Genomic DNA, 21,474 nt, shown 5'->3' on the forward strand with positions numbered 1-21,474 from the left:
AAATTTATGGTTTGCCAATTATCTGTCATAACAATATGTGGTTACTATCATGTTTCTTAGTGGCATATGTGGATACTTTAAGTATAGATTCATGGTTTACTTTAACTCAAAATCATGCGTTGGTATTTATTCAACCATTTCTAAACCTCTGCAGAGCTCCGGCCAACTCAAAATCATGTGGTTACAATATGAGTTTAGTTTTGTCATCTCCTCTGCAGAGCTCCGGCCAACGCTGGTGATTGTGCGTGTGTGTGCTCTACTCTCCCTCCCTTCTTCTACCTCTATCCATAGTGTGTGCTCAGTAATGATAGTGCATGGTCGGCAAGGCTGGTGAGTGGTCGGCTCACCCATGTCGAAGATCTAAGGGGGCTAACAAGTGGTATCAGAGCCATACAAGCGTTGTCGCCGAACTAACTGCTGGCGATGACGGACGGTTTGGAGATGGGCGATAGCTGCAATGCTGCTGTGGCTGCCCAGCCACCAAAGGAGGTCGTTGTGCACATGGTGCGGGAGGTCAGCGGCACTAGTTAGCCGACGCTGACTCACACCAACTATGACGAGTGGTCGGTGACCATGAAGGTCAAGCTCAGAGCCCGACGGCTCTGGAATGTTGTCGACAAGGGCACTGACAACGAAGAAAATGACAAGTCAGCATTGGAGGCTATACTCGCTACTGTGCTAGCGGAGTACAGGTAGTCATTGGGTGCGAAGAGCTCTGCTAAGGAGGCATGGGAGGCCATTGTGGCAATGCGTGTCGGTTCCGACCGTGCATAGAAGGCGACGGCCCAGCTACTGAAGCAGGAGTACGCCAACTTCAAGTTCAAGGATGGTGAATCGGTGGAGGATTTCTCCCTCCGCCTAAAAACGCTCATCAGCAAGCTGAGGAGCCACGACGTCACCATCGATGAAGAAGAGATGGTCTCCGTGTACCTCCAATCCGTGCCGGCGAAGTACATTCAGATCGCTCACTCCATAGAGACGATGTTAGACTTGTCCACCCTCACCATTGAGGATGTGACAGGTCATCTGCGGGCGGTGGACAAGAACATGGAGCAGGCCATAGCAACAAAGAATAGCGGCAAGCTGCTGCTGACAGTGGAGGAGTGGGCTACCCGGAGGAACTCCGGGGTAGCCTCCTCCAGCCACGGTGGCGATGGCAAGCGCCACGGCAAGACTTCTTCGGAGAAGAAGAAGAAGGTCGACCCCAATGCTTGCTGGCGCTGCGAGAAGACTGGCCATTAGGCAAAGGAGTTCCCAAATCGCAAGCAAGAGATGAAGGCTGAGGCTCATCTGATGCAAGTTGATGATGATGATGAGGCCACTCTCCTAATGGTGATGTTCTGTGCACTGCACTACATTGAGGCCAAGGAGAAGGGAGAGGTGATGGCTGTGGAAGGGTCTGGGAAGGCTCTGAAAGTCATCTACCTCGATGAACCACGTGCCCAAGTCCACCTCGAACATGTGGGCAGCAAGCAGGAGCAGCGGTGGTACCTGGACTCCAGCGCTAGCAACCACATGATGGGCTCCAAGGTAGCCTTCTCTGAGCTCGATGACAACATGACCGGCATGGTGAAGTTCAGTGATGGCTCAAGGGTGGCGATCCGAGGGCGCGTCACAATCATCTTTAGGGGCCAGAACGGCGAGCACCGCATGCTAACAGATGTATATTACATCCAGCAGCTGTGTTCCAACATCATTAGCATTGACCAGCTAGATGAGCATGGCAGCGAGGTACTGATCAAGGATGGCGTCCTTAGGATCAGGGACTGGGAGCAACACCTTCTTGCCAAGGTGAAGAGGTCTTAGAACCGACTATACCTACTCAACTTGAAGGTGGAGCAGCCGGTGTGCCTGATAGCATGGCATATCAAGGAGCCATGGCTATGGCATGCCCGATTCGGCCATCTCAGCTTTGACACGCTTGGTCAGCTGAAGAAGATTGTCCGAGGGCTGCCCCACATAAAAGCACGGAGGGGAGCTGTGTGATAGCTGCCTAGCCAGAAAGCAGAGAAGGTTGTCGTTCCCAAAGGCAGCCAAGTATCGCGTGGTGGACGCTCTCAAGCTCGTCCACAGCTATATCTATGGGCCAATCACGTCAGCCACAAAGGGTGGTCGGCGGTACTTTCTCCTGCTCATAGATGATTGTAGTCACTAGATGTGGCTATAACTCCTAACGAGCAAGGATGAGGCGGTGGCGGCGATCAAGAAGTTTAAGGCACGCGTAGAGGCAGAGAGCGGCAAGAAGCTGCGCGTGCTGAGGACTGATCATGGCGGCGAATTCACTTCGATGGAATTCACTACGTATTGCGCGGGTTAGGGTGTGGTGCGACACCACACCACGCCATACTCGCCATAGCAGAATGGCATGGTGGAGTGACAGAACCAGACGGTGGCGGCATGGATTGATCCATGATGAAGGCCAAGGGCATGCTGGCAAGGTTCTAGGGTGAGGCGGTGACCACGGCGGTGTTCATCCTCAAATGCGCGCCCACAAAGGCCTTGAAGGGCGAGACGCTGTTTGAAGCTTGGTATGGGCGCAAGCTGAGCATGTCTTTCCTCCGGGCATTCGGCTGCATCGGCCATGTCAGGAAGACGAAGTTGGTCCTCACCAAGCTAGAGGATAGGAGCATACTAATGGTGCTCCTGGGCTATGCGGAAGGTACCAAGGCATACCGGCTCTATGACCCATGCAGAGGCAAGGTGGTTGCCTCGCACGACATCGTGTTTGACGAGAAGGCGACCAAGGACTGGAACAGTTCGGGCACAGGGAAAGCTAGCGGCTTTACCGGCACCTTCGTCATTGAGCACTTGGTCATCCACGGGAGTGGAGACGCTGGAGAGGAGGTGCTGAGCACTCCAGCAATAGAGTCAAGCACTCCTAGGGCAATGCCGAGCATTCCAGGAGGGGTGTCGAGCACTCTAGAAGTGGAGCCAAGCGGTTCTGCAGTGGTGCCAACCACTCCAGGATGGGTGCCGAACACTCCCATAGCAGAGCCAAGAGGTCTTGTAGTGGTGCCAACCACTGCAAGACTAGAGCTCAGCACTGCTGTAGTGGTGCCGATCACTCCAGGAGTGGTGACGAGCGGTCCAAGAGTAGTGCTGAGCACTGCAGCTAGGGTGTCGAGCACTCCAGGTGCTATGCCGACCACTCTGACAGAATAGGGAACTCCATCGACGCCAATCAAGTTCGCCCCACCTCCAAGTGACATCACTGAGTTCGTGGATGCCTTCCACAAAGGTGAGGAGGTGCGGTTCCGCAGGCTGGACGACATCATCGATGACACAGGGCCCTCAAGCCTAGCGGGTCGGCTGCTCAATGACCTAGAGCTGCTTCTTATCAATGCAGAGGAACCACCCACATTTGCGCTGGCCGAGCGTGATGCACATTGGCGACGGGCGAGATGCTGGAGGAGATGAAGGAGATCTAGGAAAACAAGACTTGGGAGCTCATTGATCCACCTCTAGGATATCGTCCGATCAGCCTAAAGTGGGTGTACAAGGTCAAGCGGGACAAGCGCGGTGCCATTATCAAGCACAAGGCGCGACTCGTTGCCCGAGGCTTTGTCCAGCACAAGGGCATCGACTTCGAGGAAGTCTTTGCGCTGGTATAGCGCATGGAGTCTATCTAACTGCTACTGGCTTTGGCAGCAGCAAAGGACTGGTGCGTCCATCACCTGGACATGAAATCGGCTTTCCTCAACGGCGAGCTGGCGGAGACGGTCTTCGTTAGGCAACCTCCGGGTTTCACCATAAAGGGAGCAGAGCACAGAGTGCTCCACTATGCAAGGGCTCTATGGGTTGTGGCAGGCCCCGTGAGCGTGGAATGCCAAGCTTGACTCCACGCTGGGCGAGCTTAGGTTCACACGGTGCGCAACTGAGCACACGCTCTACACGTGGCGACGGGGGAAGGAGGAGCTTGTCATCGGCATGTATGTGGACGACTTGATCATCATCGACGCATGTGTGGAGGACATCGACAGTTTCAAGCATGAGATGGCAGCTCATTTTTGAATGAGCGATCTCGGCGCGCTCTCCAACTACCTCGACATCAAGGTGATATAGGGGAAGGAGGTGCTCACACTCGGTCAGAGCACGTACGCATCGAAGTTGTTGGAGCGGAGTAGCATGGCTAATTGCAAGCCGTGCGTGACTCCGATGGAGGAGCGACTGAAGCTAACGAAGGCCAATACCGCAGCAAGGGTAGATGCAACACTCTACCAGAGCATCGGAGGTGGTCTGCGCTACCTAGTCCACATGAGGCTGGACATTGTGTTCGCCGTGGGCTATGTCAGTCGCTTCATGGAGGATCCTAGAGAGGATCACGGGCTACGGTGAAGCGGCTGTTACGCTATGTCAAGGGGACGGTGGATCAGGGGATCGTCTTTCCCAAGACTGGCAGAAGTAGGCTACAGCTCACTGTGTTTAGTGATGCAGACATGGTGGGGGACATCGACGGATGGCGGAGCACCTCTGGTGTGCTTGTTTTCATCGGGTCGGCTCCAATCTCATGGATGTCGCTAAAATAGAAGGTGGTGGCGCTGTCTATATGCGAGGCAGAGTATGTGGCGGCGGCCACAGCGACGTACCAAGCTTTGTGGCTGTGCCGGCTGCTAGGTGAGCTGACCGATGTGGAAGCTCATCCACTAGCACTGATGGTGGACAACCAGCCCGCTATCGCTCTTGCGAAGAATCTGGTTCTCCATGACTGGAGAAAGCACATCGACGTCAAATTCCACTTCCTCAGGGACTGTGTCGATGGAGGGTGTCACAGAACCATCCAATTTATAAGAGCACAAGTACAATAGCAATCACCGAAGTGATCAACCCATCATACTTGAGCCCATATAAACCCGATAGTCCAACAAAATCGCGAAGGATCTCAAACAACCAACATACAAACCAAGATCGTAGAGATTCAATGCAACCAATCATATGTTACATCATAGTTCACAAATATTTCTCATACATCAGAGTTCAAATAATTATTACAAACTGAGTTTGAAAGTAGCGGAAGCAAAGTAGTTTAACATCGACATCACACATAGTTTAAGACAAAGCCAGTGTCATAGTCATCTCCACCAAAAGCACAAGGGTGAGATGATATACAGAATGACCATTGCCCATGGTCCTAGTCCTCATCCACTGTAGGAGCCAAGCAGTTCTTGCAGTAGCCAAGATACATAACGTTATCTGCAACAATGGGAATAAAACACTGAGTATGAGAATATACTCAACTAGACTTACCCGTCCAACTAATATACTAAGACACCAAGGGTGCAAGGCTTTATAAGTAGAGCTAGCAGACATTATTTGCAGAAAAAACATAAGTTATCCAACATCTCATTAATTGTGAATCACCAGTTATTAATCCTATCTCATACTAGATTAGCAGCTATCCTATGCCAAACATGTGAGTACCATTAAGTCATCACAATAATAACCATATCAGTTGAGTTCTTGCATAATCTCACAACCATCATTTCCATCATTTACTACGATGAAGTGTATTCCTGTTAGTTCTCACTATCTGGGAGAGACGGCGATTCGAATCGATTCCTACCCAGCTTGGGAATTATTCCTAACACACACCCATACTTCCCCCGTCAGGGTCGCATCAGGTCACCTTTGGTACAACTCAAGTACAATCGTGGGTACGACCAGCGCCGCGCCCTCAGAGATACAACTAATCTGCCAAGGGTGATCGGGACTCTAACCCGCCCATGGGCTTATGCCATTGGCTCTCCGCATATCCTTACTGTCTCTAGGGTGCACACTTTTACCGCTCATGGTCCTGGCCTGAGTTGAGCTACTCGGCTTTGTGGTCGAAATGACTTATCCGACCAACTATGTGAGAGGCATGCGTTCAACATGACAAGATGAAACTTCAACGGCCGGTCCTTAAACGACACAGATGGAATCACTACGATACCACAACATAAGACTCCGCCCGATCTCCATTTATTCAACATTACCAGGTTATGTTCCACGATAGCACAATACAGTCAACCGTGATCAAGTTATCACCTATAGCTCGCAGGTGACAGGAAATCACCCGACTTCTACCGGTCTAAGCATAGCTAAGCATGATAAGCATTCCTGGACATAAATAGGATTCATGGTAGATATTTCTGGTCAAGGAAAGGTAATATGCAACAAGTGTTTCCAAACAACTCCTATCACGTAATGCATCAATACAAATAACTTTAGGTGACATTAATAAAGTAGGGAGGCTTATAATGCTCTGGGGCTTGCCTTTCACGAAAGTTGAAGGCTGGTGATCGAGGCACTCGGGAAGGTGATCGGCTTCAGGCTCTCCTTCTCTAGGAACCTCCTGGTGCTGCACTTCCTGATGCTCCTCCTGCGGATCGACGTCTAGCTCCACCAACGTGACTTCCTCGGTGGCACCTATTGCATGAATATGCATAAGTGAGTCTCATGAATGCATACGATGGATCATAGATGATGCGATATGGTAAAGTACATGCTGCGATAATAATGTTAAGTTATACCATGATAGAATGCTAACTCCATACTAATTGAGTAGGTGCATATCTCTTCTCTATCTACTTACCAATTTCACACAATGCAATGTCTAAACTACACATGGCAGTTAGATGTTTACATCATAACTGAAGTTCTACTTATCCAAATGCTATCATCTTGGACTTTCTGGAAAGCTTATAAAATTTCCTACAACTCTTATTTAATCACTAACAGATAGTTCACACTCTATCCTAACCAACACAGGCAATCTATGCAGTGCTGTCCAGAAATTCCAGAGAACAAGCAATTCGGAAAACTAACTTTAAACAGCTATAACTCCTAAACTCTTTGGCCTATTGACCTAAAATTTTAACACAAGATAAATGAAGACGTTACCTACAACTTTGTTATTAACAATTTCTACAGAAAACATCATTTTGACTACGCAACATAACAAGCAACATAATCTGTCTGAAAACCCTTCTAACTCGCATTATAAAGCAACAATATTTATACTACATGTAAGCATTCAAAATTTGACACCACCAAGTACACCAACAGTTCAATAACATAAAATAAACTCAAGAAAATATAATGGTCAAGCTCAATCTATTTATTTAATTGGCTTTATTAATTTATTTAGATAATTAGGTTAAATAATAAACCTATACCAAATGTGCACAATAAATTCTCAGAAAATTACAGTGGCTTACAAATCCTACCAACAGACTACTGTAAAAGTTTGATACCATTTTAACATGTATAACATCCTTTACAAAAATGGCAAGCTAGCAAGGCCTATTTTAGTGAAAATAGTAAACCCTATAGAAAAGTGTCAAGAAACAGGTTATATATTTTTCCTAGCTTCATATTGGTTCCATACTACTGTACAAAAATTTTCATATCAATATGTTTCATCTTTTTATCCCTACAATTTTCCTTAGAAAATACCATTTATTACTAGATAAATAGAAACACCCTACTCCAAACAAGTCTACAGCAGGTTTAATATTTTTCCTAGCTATATCATGTCAACACAAGTCGAACAAAATTGGAATCACAATTGTATCACTTTTCTAGCTCAAGATATCTATTTTACAAGTTTACTAACATTGAAAAAGTATTTATTTAAATACATTTTAATCACCAAGAAAAACATCATAAACTGTACATTTCATATTTTTATAAAAACCTAAATTTCATGAGGAACACAACAAAATTTGGTTCAACAAAATTGGACCTCTATAACTCCACTTATGATTTTTCAAAGTTGCATACAAATATAAAAATAAATGAACTATCTTTCTGGATCGAGTCACTGTCAGCGAAACAAAAACAGAGGAGCGGCGCTGCTCGACGCGGCTTGGCCGGAGGTCGCTGACGGCGGCTTTTCCGATGACGGCACCGACACTACTGTGATCCCCATGACATTGCGCACGCGTTGAGCTACCTAGTGGGACCTATTGTCGGAGCTAAGCACGATGGCGGCGGTCATGGCGGCACGGCGGTGCGGCTCGATGGCGAGGCGCCGGAGCTGGCCATGAAAGCGCAATATAGGGATACGCCGAGACTCTACATGCTACAGCGAAACTAGTTTACGCGCTATTACGGAGAATGATGAATGGAGGCGGTGCGGCCACGGTGACGGAACGTGGTGGCGGAACAACGGCGAGGGCCGTGCGCAGCACGACGGCTCACCGTGTGATTTTAGCGAGCAATGCGGGCGCGGTGATGTGGTATGATCACGAAGGAGCTGCTGTGGTGGCGAAGGAATGATGCGAACGCAATGCGGAGCAGGTCAGCCGGCAATGGCGTTGGCGGAGCTGCTACGGTGCTACGGTGAGCTAGGGAGTGAAGTGCCGCGCTGCAGCTCAACGTGGCCTGGCCGGGCAGCACAACGGCGACGCGTGGCCATCCACACGGCGCTTGAACCCTGAACACGGTCGGGCAATGTAGCTACCATCAGAGCGAGTGAACCGGCCTGACAGCGATAGTTAACAGAGATAATACTCATAATCCGTGGATCATTAGCGAAAACTTACTAAACCAAAGTTGAAGCCCTATATACCATCTACAATTCCTCTTAAAGGATCACGTTCCATTTCTCAATGGTTGAGGAGTAAAATCATCCCAAATGTGAGCCAATCAAACTAAAAATCGGTTTTGGACTTGGAAAAATTCTAAGTGGTGAAAAACAGTGACATATTGATTTTTGTGAGCTCAAAATGACTAAGCTATGCACTGAATTAGTTCATGACCCAAAAATAACAGTTGTTCCTCTACTCAAATACTACAACTTTTCTTAAAATTAGGTCAAACTAGGTCAAACATACAAACTAGTTCAAAAAGACTATGACATAGATCAAACTAGGTCAAACATACAACTTAAAATTGATGACCTACACCATAACTATAACTTAGGGACCAATCTAGCCTTAGTCATGAATACCAAAGTTATTCCTTATGCTATTCTAAACATGTTTAAGGTATTCTCAAGGTTCCACACACATTTCATATATACATTGGTCACATAGAAACCCTAGCATAAGTGATGCAATTAGGTAATATCACATGTAATATAAGACAACAAAGATAGAATACATGATATGCTTATGATCATGGATGCTCAATGATGCTTGTGGTCATGCAATGTCAAGGTTAAATGCATGCTTAACACCTAGGGTGTTACAGAGGGCAGATCGTCATCGAGTTTGTCGAAACTGGTTGTTAACTCATGGACGTCCTCACCAAGCCGCTCGACCGTCTTCGACTCACGGAGCTGAAGAAGATGATCAGCATGGAGGGGGTTCTAGGGTTAGTAGCAGGATTAGGGGAAGAATTGTTAAGTAATCTGCTGCTCCCTGGTGTAAACGCACGGTAGGGGAAGGTGGCGCACGGCTCTCCTGCCACACTTTAGCCACAGCAGGGGCAGGTGCCGAACAGCTCTCCCGCCGCACTGTAGCCACAGCAGCAGCATGCGCCAAAGTCAGCCCTACTGTCACATCTAGTCACTATAGCAGCATAACAGCCTGACATGTCTGTGTACTAGGATTAGATGGGTAGAGTTGTATATATAGTTTGCCATTGCAACTCAGTAAAGAGAGTGAGTCCAGTTTTGCCATCTCATCTGTAGAGCTCCGGCCAACGCTGGTGCTTGTGCTGTGTGTGTGCTCCGTTCTCCCTCCCTTCTTCTATCTCTATCCATAGTGTGTGCTCGGCAACGATAGTGCGTGGTTGGCAAGGCTAGTGAGTGGTCGGCTCACCCATGCCGGAGATCCAGGGGGGCTAACAATCCCATCTCTATTATAAAACAAAATAGATCCAATGACTTTTATTAAAGGTTGATCGGGCAGCCTCAAGCAAGCGTGGCCTCGTGGGTGGGGCTCCGGTGAGCGCGACGGTTGCGTGCAGTGCTCCGGTGCGCATGAAGGTCGCGAGGTGCTCTGGCAGGCGTGACGATCGCAGGTAGTGCTCCGGCGGTCAGGGCAGGGCTCGCGACGGCCAGGCGTCGGATGCGGGAGGAGAAGGCGCTCACAACGCGAAAGACAGGAACACAACGAATCGAATTGTTATTTCTATGTAATCAGTGGATTTCTCTCAACTCCACCAAAGTTAGATCCGATGGAGCACCTCTTCAGAAGATCCACTAATTTGGTAGAGTAGATCCACTAGTGGAGCTGGAGTTAGTTGGCAAACTTTTTTTAAAGATCTGGATATGAATTTGGTGGATCTAGAGTTGGTGGAGCTGTCCCAGACATACCCTTATTCTAGTTTGGATTTTCAGAAAAAAGATCCAGCAACTGTAAGTGCAGCCATATTCTTCTTTTCACATTTTCCTCTATATATATTCTGAAACATATCACAACACCGGTCTGTATTTTACTCCGACACCACCCAGTATTTTACGCCAGCACACTTAACAATAAACATGTAATTTGCTCTGTGTTCTGAAACGGATACAACACTATATATTTTTTTGAGTTTTGAAACTTGCACTCCCTCATTAAAACCACCACAAAATGTATTTTGATAGTGCATTGCTTGTTAGTTGCAGACCAGAAAATTAAAAATCATGGAAGTGGAGGCTCAAGTCATCTCTTCAACCTCTAAAGTCTCTCCTTCCTCACTTTCATGTCTATAAAAATTATGAGGGACTCTATCATGTCTATAAAAGTGCGAGGGGTGTTAAAAGGGGCTCTATTATCATGGGAGGGAGGAGGGCGCTTGAGCCCCATCCATCCCACCGATGGATCCACCCATGATTACTTTAGATAGTTGTTGATATATTTTCTGTAACCCACTCCTCATGGACAGCTTGAGCCTCGTCTGTCCCACCGGTGGATCCTCCTCCGCGTGCCAAGAGAGAATCGATGGCTGTCAGCCGGGCTGATCCAACAATGGAGCAAGTTGGTCAGCATGAATCTAAGCATATGGCGAGCGATGGGCCGTCTGGACGGCGAGCGACGGGCCGTCTCGCGGTACCGACGAACTGCCGGCCTTTTGTCGTCGTGCTCTGATCAAACACACGTGGCGCGGCCGTGGGAGCCGTTGATTGCTGAAAGCAACCGTCTGATGAAGATGAAGCGCCACTCGATGAAGACCACATGCTACTGTACAACTGTACTGAGCCATGGATGATGCCAGCTGTAGCTAGCTATCACAGCGTGCCACGTGGTTTGCACGCGGCAGTTTGGGTCGGCAACTGTAGCTAGCATGCATCTCTCCCTAGTGTAACATTTGTGCAACACATGGCATGTTTGTATCCACAACAAGTGGGTTTTGTGTCCACAAAAAAAGTTTGTAATAATCATGTAATGAACCACAATTAGGGCCTGTTTGGCACAGCTCAACTTCACTAGTAAAGCTATTTTTTTTAGAAAACGGCTCCATGAGTAACTTTCCAGGTGAAGCTGAGCAGTTTTGGAAAAAACTGTTTGGCAAAACAGCTTCACCAACGACTTCATACATGGATGGGAGAGATAAATGAGAGAGAGAGAGAGCTAGGATAAGCTACTTTTTTCAGCTTTATCACAACTCATGTCTTTTTGAGAGGGGGGAGAAAAACAACTTTATGGGTGAAGCTGTTTTGAAAATAAGTGTTTGGCAAATAAGTTGTTGTGAGCTATGCCAAACACGACAACTCGAGCATGACTATGTGTCCACCTATCACCTAAGACACCGATTGTCAGTGCGAAAAGTGACCAACAATTAAATATTTATTGTTTTGTCATACGTTGTGATCGGATGTGGCCTAGCACTCAATGACACAGGGTTTATACTGGTTCAGGCAATGTGCTCTACGTCCAGTTTGAGTCGGTCGGTGACTTTATTCCTGAGCCCAGGTGCTCGAAGTTTGCTGTGGGGTTACAAACGAGTGTGAATAAGATGGAGGTGTTAGAGGTCCGGTCGAACTATGGACTGAAGAGCCGAGAGTGACGGGAGCTCCTACGTGCGCTAAGTATTGAAACGTATGCTCTGTGTAGCTCTGACCTTGCTCTCTTTTCTAACACCTCTGCCGAGATCTACACCTAGCAAAATGGCTCTGATACCATTGTTACATCCTTATAGGATCACTAGGAGCATAGATGTAGCCAGGTACTTCATGTAAATAGGTAGCATGTCCTAGTACATATTCTAGACAGAGATTAGAGGGAAGAGTGGAGGAACGTGTTGAACCTAACACCGTAGAGGAGGATCCGCTCGCGTCCGCCATGGAGTCGGTGTCTGCGCTAGGGCAGCGACGGTTGGAGAAGAGGACGGTGATGAGCAGTGGCGACCGGTGGTGAAGACCGGTGGCGGCGCAGTGCAGTCCGGCATTGTGGGAGCCCTTCGATGCAGATGTAGAGGCGGCGCGACTGGTGGCTTCCCGTCACTGGCTGCGCCCCCTCTAGATCGGATTAGGGTTTTGGTGTCGGTGGGGAGCATGGCTCATGTCAACCTCGTAACTTGAGCCGCTGGCCCCCACATCTATTTATTGCGCGGTGTGACAGGGGCACTCCAGCAATAGTGGGTTGGACGCCCCCGATCAAGGTGCGGATCAAAGGCCCAACTAGGCTGTTGAGCCCAATTTGGGATTGAGATCGATCTAACAAGTTGATCCCATCGTAACTCCAGTGTCGAGGTATCAGTGTTGTAATAACTCCATCGTAACTCCAGGGTAATGTTCCCCGGTGTGTATCAGTGTATGTATGTACCACTCTACGTTTTGAACTGTGCTTTGACACGCACGATATGTAACTCTGCTTTGTCTGTACTTGCATGAATGGGAAATACGATGGTTGGTTATGTTTGTATAATCATAACCTATATGTGTACCTTGTATGCTTAACCGACGAAACTGGAAGTCAGATATTGATGTGGACCGATGAGCACTGACATCTGCCATGTAGACTAGAGAAGCAACTTGCTGTGGCTGTGTGTTTTCCCTGACGGCAGCTGCCATTTCCCCCCATGTTCTGCCATTACTACTCCGAGAGCTTCGTTCAGTGCTTATCGATTCCATCGGTTGCATGTGTACGAGTGCCTAAACGAAGATTATAATCTATATATGTAACTGCCATTCGATCGGCTGGTAATTACACACACTGTGGGCATGTTCGTGTATCATCGGTTCTTGACGAGCAATAATACGCACAAGATTTTTCGCTCCGTGATCCGGACCACGAGGAGCTGAGGTGAGATATGCCGGATCGATGCCGCCGCTGGGCGCTGGCCGAACCGGTGCAGTGGATCCTCCGCGTGCCAACCGATGTTGGGCGCGCGATAGAGCAGGTTTTGGTCGGCGCGCGAGCGAAGGAACCGCCTCGCGACTCGCGATACCGACGATTCGCCGGCCCGGCCTAGCTTTGTCGTCGTGCGATCCACGACGACGGGGCAACCTTTCGCGGACTGTACCTACCTGTACGGGGAAAAAATCCAGTGCATACTGGATGCAGAGACCGTTCATGCAGACGCAGCTTAGATGTGCGGCACGCGTCCACCACCAAGCATCTGACGCCTGCGGTCTGCGAACCACGTGAGAGCCAAGCGGGTGCGGGCGTGAGAGCATTGAGGCCGGAGCCGAGTGCGTCAAAGCCAAGCAGGTAGACGCCGTTGGATTCGATGATACATATTGGACACGTGGCAATTATTTATGGCATGTATACATGGAGGCACCGTGCATGCCATATGCACCGACGGCCAGGCACGGCTCCGGCAGCCTCAAGCAAGCGCGGCCTCGTGGGCGGCGCTCCGGCGAGAGCGACGGTCGCGGGCGGTGCTCCGGTGAGCACGAAGGTCGCGGGCAGTGCTCCGGCGGTCGGGGCGGGGCTCGCGACGGCCAGGCGTGGGATGCAGGGGGAGAAGGCGCTCATGACGCGAAAGACAGGAACACAACGAATCGAATTGTTATTTCTGTATAATAAGTGGATTTCTCTCAACTCCACCAAAGTTAGATCTGGTGGAGCACCTCTTTGAAAGATCCACCAATTTGGTGGAGCAAAGAGTTGTTTGGCAAACTTTCTTTTAAGATCTGGATATGAATTTGGTGGATCTAGAGTTGGTGGAGCTATCCCAAACAGACCCTTATTCTAGTTTGGATTTTCAGAAAAAAGATCCAGCGACTGTAAGTGCAGCCATATTCTTCTTTCACATTTTCCTCTGTATATATTCTGAAACATATCACGACACTAGTCTGTATTTTACTCTGACACCACCATGTATTTTACGCCGGCACACTTAACAATAAACATGTAATTTGCTCTGTGTTCTGAAACGGATACAACTCTATATATTTTTGTTTCGAGCTTCGAAACTTGCTCTCCCTCATTAAAACCACCACAAAATGTATTTTGATAGTGCATTGCTTGTTAGTTGCAGACCAGAAAATTAAAAATCATGGAAGTGGAGGCTCAAGTCATCTCTTCAACCTCTAAAGTCTCTCCTTCCTCACTTTCATGTCTATAAAAATTATGAGGGACTCTATCAAGTCTATAAAAGTGCGAGAGGTGTTAAAAGGGGCTTTATTATCATGGGAGGGAGGAGGGCGCTTGAGCCCCATCCGTCCCACCGATGGATCCACCCATGATTACTTTAGATAGTTGTTGATATATTTTCTGTAACCCACTCCTCATGGACAGCTTGAGCCCTGTCTGTCCCACCGGTGGATCCTCCTCTGCGTGCCAAGAGAGAATCGATGGCTGTCGGCCGGGCTGATCCATCAATGGAGCAAGTTGGTCAGCGTGAATCCGAGCATATGGCGAGCGACGGGCCGTCTCGCGGTACCGACGAACCGCCGGCCTTTTGTCGTTGTGTGCTGATCAAACGCGCGTGGCGCGGCCGTGATAGCCGTTGATTGCTGAAAGCAACCGTCTGATGAAGATGAAGCGCCACTCGATGAAGACCACATGCTACTGTACAACTGTACTGAGCCATGGATGATGCCAACTGTAGGTAGCTATCACAGCGTGCCACGTGGTTTGCACGCGGCAGTTTGGGTCAGCAACTGTAGCTAGCATGCATCTCTCCCTAGTGTAACATTTGTGCAACACATGGCATGTTTGCATCCACAACAAGTGGGTTTTGTGTCCACAAAAAAAGTTTGTAATAATCATGTAATGAACCACAATTAGGACATGTTTGGCACAGCTCAACTTCACTAGTAAAGCTGTTTTTTTAAGACAGCTTCATGAGTAACTTTCTACGTGAAGCTAAGCTATTTTGGAAAAACTGTTTGGCAAAACCGGTTCACCAACAACTTCATACATGGATGGGAAAGAGAAATGAGGGAGGGAGCTAGGATAAGCTACTTTTTTGTGGCTTTATCCCAACTCATGTCTTTGTGAGAAGGAGAAGAAAAATAACTTCATGTGTAAAGCTGTTTTGGAAATAAGTGTTTAGCAAATAAGCTGTTGTGAGCTGTGCCAAACACGCCAACTCGAGCACGACTATGTGTCCACCCTATCGCCTAAGACACCGATCCTAAGAAGTGCCGGATCAACATGAAGGCCGCCTACCCTTCTTCCTCGTCGAAGCCACTAACGGATCTCGTCACACCATGATCTACTTCACCGATGGTGGGCTATCCACTTAATGACCACGGTTAGTCCTTTAATCTATATTAGATTGTCTAGTGTTCGTGTAATTAGATCGACGATCCTGTGGTGAAAGACCATGTTTCTCTAGTAAGATGTTCATATATTTTTCTATAGTCCACTCCTCATTGTTAAGTTTCAAGTTGTCACATGCATGTTTGGTTTGCTACACAATATTATCAAAGTTTGCCAAGAAAAACCAACACCTGAATTCCTTTTTAGAAAAAAACCCGACACTACAACTTAATCATAACTAAGGAAATCTTGCCGCAAACTCTAGTTGGCATATGGGATATATATATGGGAAATAGTTTAGAAAAACTAGTGTGGCTACAACCAAACACTTACTAAAACATGCCTGAGATGTTATACAAAGTTGTGGTTAATCTTGTCATGCAACCAAATAGGCTGACATCTTGAAACTCCTTTCTGAGTGGAGGAACTCCTAGATGCTGCCACACACACACTGTGAACTATGATTCTAAGCAACAGGTTCAGCCAAGTAATACTAATGGTAGTATAATAACACACAGCTAGCCTATATACATGGGCATGCTCTGCATTATTGCATGCACAAATGAGTAACATTCCGATAACGAACCGGCGATGACTTATTAATCCAGCCTCTGCTCCAGCAATGTGATGAATGTTTTTAAAACAAGCATATCCATCTCCACTTATAGAATTTCATCTAGTTATTTCACTTTTTCTGAGCGAAAATATCAGAGCAAACTGTGAGTGGTTCTTGTTTGATTATTAAAAATTATAATCTGTTCACTTTCCTTTTTTTTTTTGAAAGTTATCTGTTCACTTTCCTTAATGCAATGATATGCAACTAGTTGCATATTCAACGATGGCTGACGAGTACGGCCGCAGCGGCTACGGCAGGTCCGGCGCCGGCGACGACTACGACAGCGGCTACAACAGCAAGTCCAGAACTGATGACTACGGCCGTGGGGAAGGTGGCTACAACAAGTCCGGCGGCGACGACTACGACCGTGGCGAAGGTGGCTACAACAAGTCCGGCGGCGACGACTACGGCCGTGGCACCGGGGGCGGTGGGTACAACAAGTCCGGCAAGGACGACTACGACGGTGGGTACAACGAATCGGGCACCAACGACGACGAATACGGCCGCCGTGGCACCGGCGGCGGGTACAACAGCATGTCCTCTGGCGACGACGCCTACACCGGCGGTGGCGGCGGGTACAACAGCAAGTCTGGTGGCGAGGACGACGGCGAGTACGGTTCCTCCCCGGACGACTCGGAGAAGTACAGAAAGGAGGAGAAAGAGCACAAGCACAAGGAGCACCTCGGCGAGATGGGCGCCCTCGCCGCCGGCGCCTTCGCCCTGGTAACTAACTAACGTCCATGCATTTCCTTACACACACGAATTAAGTGACGCCATGCTTGTGCTTGTGACTGCTGTCACGTTCATATTGACAACTTGTGTCCATGTCCATGCATGCGTTGCGTGGTTGCAGTACGAGAGGCACGAGGCGAAGAAGGACCCGGAGCACGCGCAGCGGCACAAGATCGAGGAGGGCGTGGCGGCGGTGGCGGCCCTGGGCAGCGGCGGCTTCGCGTTCCACGAGCACCACGACAAGAAGGAGGCCAAGGACGCCGAGGAGGAGGCGGAGTCCGGCCGCGGCGAGGGGAAGAAGAAGCACCACTTCTTCGGCTGATCGAGCTTCTGCTGTTCGATCTCCCTGCGTGCTGCTCTGTGCTCTGTACGTGCTCCCAGAAGCAGCATGTGCATGCAGCCCGCGGGCGAATGTATGTATGATGTGCCGGTATGTGATGATGTGTCTGCATACCGTCAGCTCTGTCGAGAGTACGTAGTGTGTGTCGTTCGGTGGTGTGTCTGCATCTGCATGTGCCTAATAAAGTATAATGAGTTGTTTTTTTACTCCTAGTCCTATACTCCTATGTGGTATATATGTACGTGATTTTCACTTGACCTTTTTATCAAGACTTTGAGAACAAAACATTTCTTATCCCGAGTAAAGCATTTCTCTTCTTCCGTATATTATTTTTTTTAAGGAAACCACCGTATTTTGTTACTACTACCACTACAGAACAAGTTAGCAGAGACAGGCAAAACCAATGTTTAGAGGCATTAGTTGTGTCCGCTTCTGCACTATCTTCTCTGTTAAAGAAAGCCAGCCCACGGGTGTATGGTCCGAAGCCTATGCGTAATTCGTGATGCTTTAATAATGCTCATTTGTTATTATAAAAAAAAACTAGTACTTTTTTTTAGTATAGATTATATTAAACCTAAAATGGTCTGATTTAGAAAATTCTAAAACATGAGTTATACTTTCTGGATATAAAAAAATAAAGGAGTATTTTCACCCGAGCTCAGACGGAAAAAAGTTACTGTATGATCTTTTAAGGTGCGCTCTAGAAAAGGTAAATTTCACGTTCAAGCAGGCGGCATGAAAAGTTCCGCCGGTTCAGTTGGCAATATCAATTGGCGATGGCAGCATGCAAAGGTAAAGCCCTAGCCGCGGCAGTGTGACCTCCCATTCCAAGTTTCCAAGTGCCGCGCCGAGCTTGCCTGGACGATCTGGCACGCTGGTCGGCACGAACCAACGGAACTGCCTCGCGGGAACGTGAACGTGAACGAGAACGATAGATTGCGAGCCCGCTCGGCAAGTTGGCACGTCGTCGCCCTTGTTTGTCTCCTCTCTCCTCTCTCGTGCCCTCTCCGGCTTTCTTGATTCGCATCACGGTCACTGGGCTCATGGCCAAGGCACTGGCCCTGTTCGCTTTGAGGAAAAACCATAGGCTGAAAGTATCGCTCGCTAATTTATTATGAGAGAAAAATGATATTCGTTCACTAAAATAATACGGCTCATAAGACGAGCGAAGATGCCCACTATCCTTACCTCCTAAGGAACCTAGCAAGTTTACCACCCAACCAATCGTCCCAAGGTCCGTTTCCGTGCGAAGCAGAGCAGCACATGCATGTCGCCGTCCGGCTGATGAGGCGCGTGCGCGGGGCGGCGAAGGCAACCAGTGCAGGAGCATTTAGACCGGCGCCGTCTCCACAGCCACCGCCCACTTGTGGATTAAGTGCCTGCTCTTGCATTGACTAATCCCTCGATCGATGAGTACGCAAGAAGATAATAACCAAGAAATTATATTGTTATAGAATTATTAGACTATTACTATCTTTTTTTTTCCTACCCAATGCTGACTTAGGGGGGTTGCCAATATAATTCTACATTTCTACCCATGGGTATTGTTATTCTATATGATAATATGGATGTATTACAAATTTACAAATTTCAACTGCAGGTGCAGAATTTTGTTCACTGTTAGGCAACTCCCCAAGAACACATATTTAAAGCATCTCCAAACAATTCTTCTTAAATTCACTCTCTAAATCATCATTTCGAGGGTCATTTCAATCAAAATTGTTGTATATATTTTTTTTCACCCTCCAATAATTTTTCTATATCTTAGTTGAACTGGGTTAGCCAAATTCTCTACTACACTATTAATAAGGAAAGATATAGAGGTGATTTTCGAATTGTTCTTACTCACTCCATATTTAACCCGCTGACATCTCCCTACCATCTCATTTTTTTGTTTTTCAGCCCTTTTTTTTTAAAGATTTTCACAAATACAGGCCCTTGCAGTATCCTTTCAAAGAATAGACCCTGACCTCGGCGCCGTGAACCATTGGCGCCGAGCTTATACGTCTCGACACCAATTGCTTTGGCGCCAAGGTCCAGGGTCGTTTTCTACGTGTCGTTGACGTGGCGCGGACGTGGCATGAGGTCGGCACCGTAGTAACTGGCGCCGTAGATCTTGGCGCCAAGCTCGACGCCAGTTAGTAATATATATATATATATATATATATATATATATATATATATATATATATATATATATATATATATATATATATATATATATATATATATATATATATATATATATATATACTGTATCAGGAGAGTACCTGCGTTGTGGTGCATCCCTGGTACTGGTAGTCGTATACAGCAAGAGGTCGGAGTGAGGGAGAGTATATTCAGTAGCCAGCTACAAAATAGGTTATTCTGAAGCCACCTCCATTTACGATAATTTTATACACTAATTTACGATAATGTCAATACATATTTATGATAATTGGATTACTATAACATATGAGGATATTTACCATAACGTTATAGTAAACCACTTAGTAAGGAGTTACTATAATCTCATAAATTAACATAGTAATTATCGTAACTCAAAGTGGCTACAGAATAAGTTATTTTGTAGCCAGCTACAGTAGTTATATATATATCGTACAAAGCTACACTTCTAGATGGTAGCATATATCGAGTATGTAACCGGTACGCATTTGATACGTCGTGGATGTGTATCTGAGAACGTATCGCCTCTGATATATACGCGTATCGGACGCGGCTGCCAGCATCAGATACAATACAACACCTCAAGGCGTCTGGACTCTCCCGGCATGCGCTGGACGCATTTGCCTGTCCAGGGCTATCAATAAGGTAGCTAATTTATTTTAAAAAATTTGTATTAAATCTTTCATCATATACTATACTATAGTACTTAACGAACAAGTATTTGGTATGTTATTTGCAAAACATCGCATTCATAAATAATAAAATAGGTTACAGGTTCAAGGACACATGCAGTACAAGTGGCAATTCTAATTTCAGACTCCCACCAAATCATTTGTGAAGAATATATCTCCATTTTATCTCCAGCACGAGCGATGAATGTTGTGCATTAATAGGTTATTAAGTAAACTTAGTTAGTTATTATATAGAATGGAATCGTATCAATCTGACATATATAAATGGAATCGTATCAATCTCTGCTCCTTGCCTCGTATACTCCTCATAAGTCATACCCCACGGTGACGTGTTTTTCCTTTTTCTATAGTTAATAGTTAGTGCTACTCTTTTTTGCATTGATCGTTAAATACTTTTCGACTGTTTATGTAAATAAAAAAGGTTGTCTTCTGAAATAGACTGTGGATTGTGGATTGTTCTTGCCGAGAAGTGCTGGTCTGCTTCCTTTGTGAGGGACTTTGTCTGATCCTACAAAAGGTCATTTCAAGAATATGTTTTGTCGTGGTAAAGACAAAACAAAACATCTCAAATAAAATTCGTCACGTAGTGTATATGTGAAGTACTGTCTTTCATAGAGATGCAAGTGGATTTATCTATGAACCAAAAATAAATTTAATTTTTTTGGGGTTCATGGAAAACCCACTTGCATCCCTATTTTTTCATATTGAACCAAATATTATGTAAGGTCTCAATCTAATCATTCTTCCAAGTTTTTTTTACTTGATCTAGACCACTATAATCTTGATCGATCAGTTAATGAAATGTGGCAACGCGGAGCGTCGGAGCAGACAGAAAAAAGAGAAATGAAAACTCTATTGCCTATGTAATATGTATATTAACGATTGAAGCCTGCATCTGATATTCTGATGATGAAGCTAATCTACTGTTAACATTTCATCACACGGGAAAACACAGAAGTCGAACACTATATTACAATTAGAGGATTAGGACCTCGCCGGTGCCCAGTTAACTACAACTAGGATCGATCAAAACAAGAGCTACGGCTGCTACGACGGATCTTGCAATGCAATGACTCATTCCAGAGCTTTTTCCTCACGATCAAGACTCTTTCGTCACCTGTTGTGAGCGCATCTTTCTTAGGTCTCACCTCAAATGTCCAGTCATCCCACCTTAGCGCTGGTAAAAGCTGCTTCTTGATGTAGTTAACGACAACAGCTTTGTCTCTGATCCCTCTCTCTAGGGCAGCCTCCTAGTGCCCAGCACACCGGCCAAGGGTTGCCGGGATCCCTCTCTCTAGGGCAAACTGAATTTGATTTTCATGCACGTCATTGGGAGCGAGAGATATCGTAAGTATATCA

The 21,474-nt window shown here is 46.8% G+C and overlaps 2 protein-coding genes across 2 annotated transcripts; both read left to right on the forward strand.

Annotated features, from left to right (window-relative positions):
• Positions 1-1,272: 1,272 nt before the first annotated feature.
• On the forward strand, positions 1,273-1,806 carry LOC136495790 (uncharacterized). The gene has a single exon (XM_066491618.1). The coding sequence runs from the start codon at positions 1,273-1,275 to the stop codon at positions 1,804-1,806; it is 534 nt and encodes a 177-aa protein (XP_066347715.1).
• Positions 1,807-16,407: 14,601 nt separating this feature from the next.
• Positions 16,408-17,562, forward strand: LOC136496960 (abscisic stress-ripening protein 5-like). The gene is made up of 2 exons (XM_066492739.1): positions 16,408-16,908; positions 17,039-17,562. Exons 1-2 carry the CDS (start codon positions 16,408-16,410, stop codon positions 17,237-17,239), a joined length of 702 nt encoding a protein of 233 aa, XP_066348836.1. The 3' UTR covers positions 17,240-17,562.
• The last annotated feature ends 3,912 nt before the right edge of the window (positions 17,563-21,474 follow it).

The sequence above is a fragment of the Miscanthus floridulus genome, chromosome 12 (assembly GCF_019320115.1).
Source record: "Miscanthus floridulus cultivar M001 chromosome 12, ASM1932011v1, whole genome shotgun sequence".
NCBI lineage: Eukaryota > Viridiplantae > Streptophyta > Magnoliopsida > Poales > Poaceae > Miscanthus > Miscanthus floridulus.

Excerpts from the sequence above, each read along its gene's own strand:
- LOC136495790 (XM_066491618.1), top strand. The coding sequence starts at position 1,273 with ATGAAGGCTGAGGCTCATCTGATGCAAGTTGATGATGATGATGAGGCC.
- LOC136496960 (XM_066492739.1), top strand. The coding sequence starts at position 16,408 with ATGGCTGACGAGTACGGCCGCAGCGGCTACGGCAGGTCCGGCGCCGGC. Across the intron at positions 16,909-17,038 it reads CCGCCGGCGCCTTCGCCCTG|TACGAGAGGCACGAGGCGAA; the intron begins GTAACTAACTAA and ends GCGTGGTTGCAG.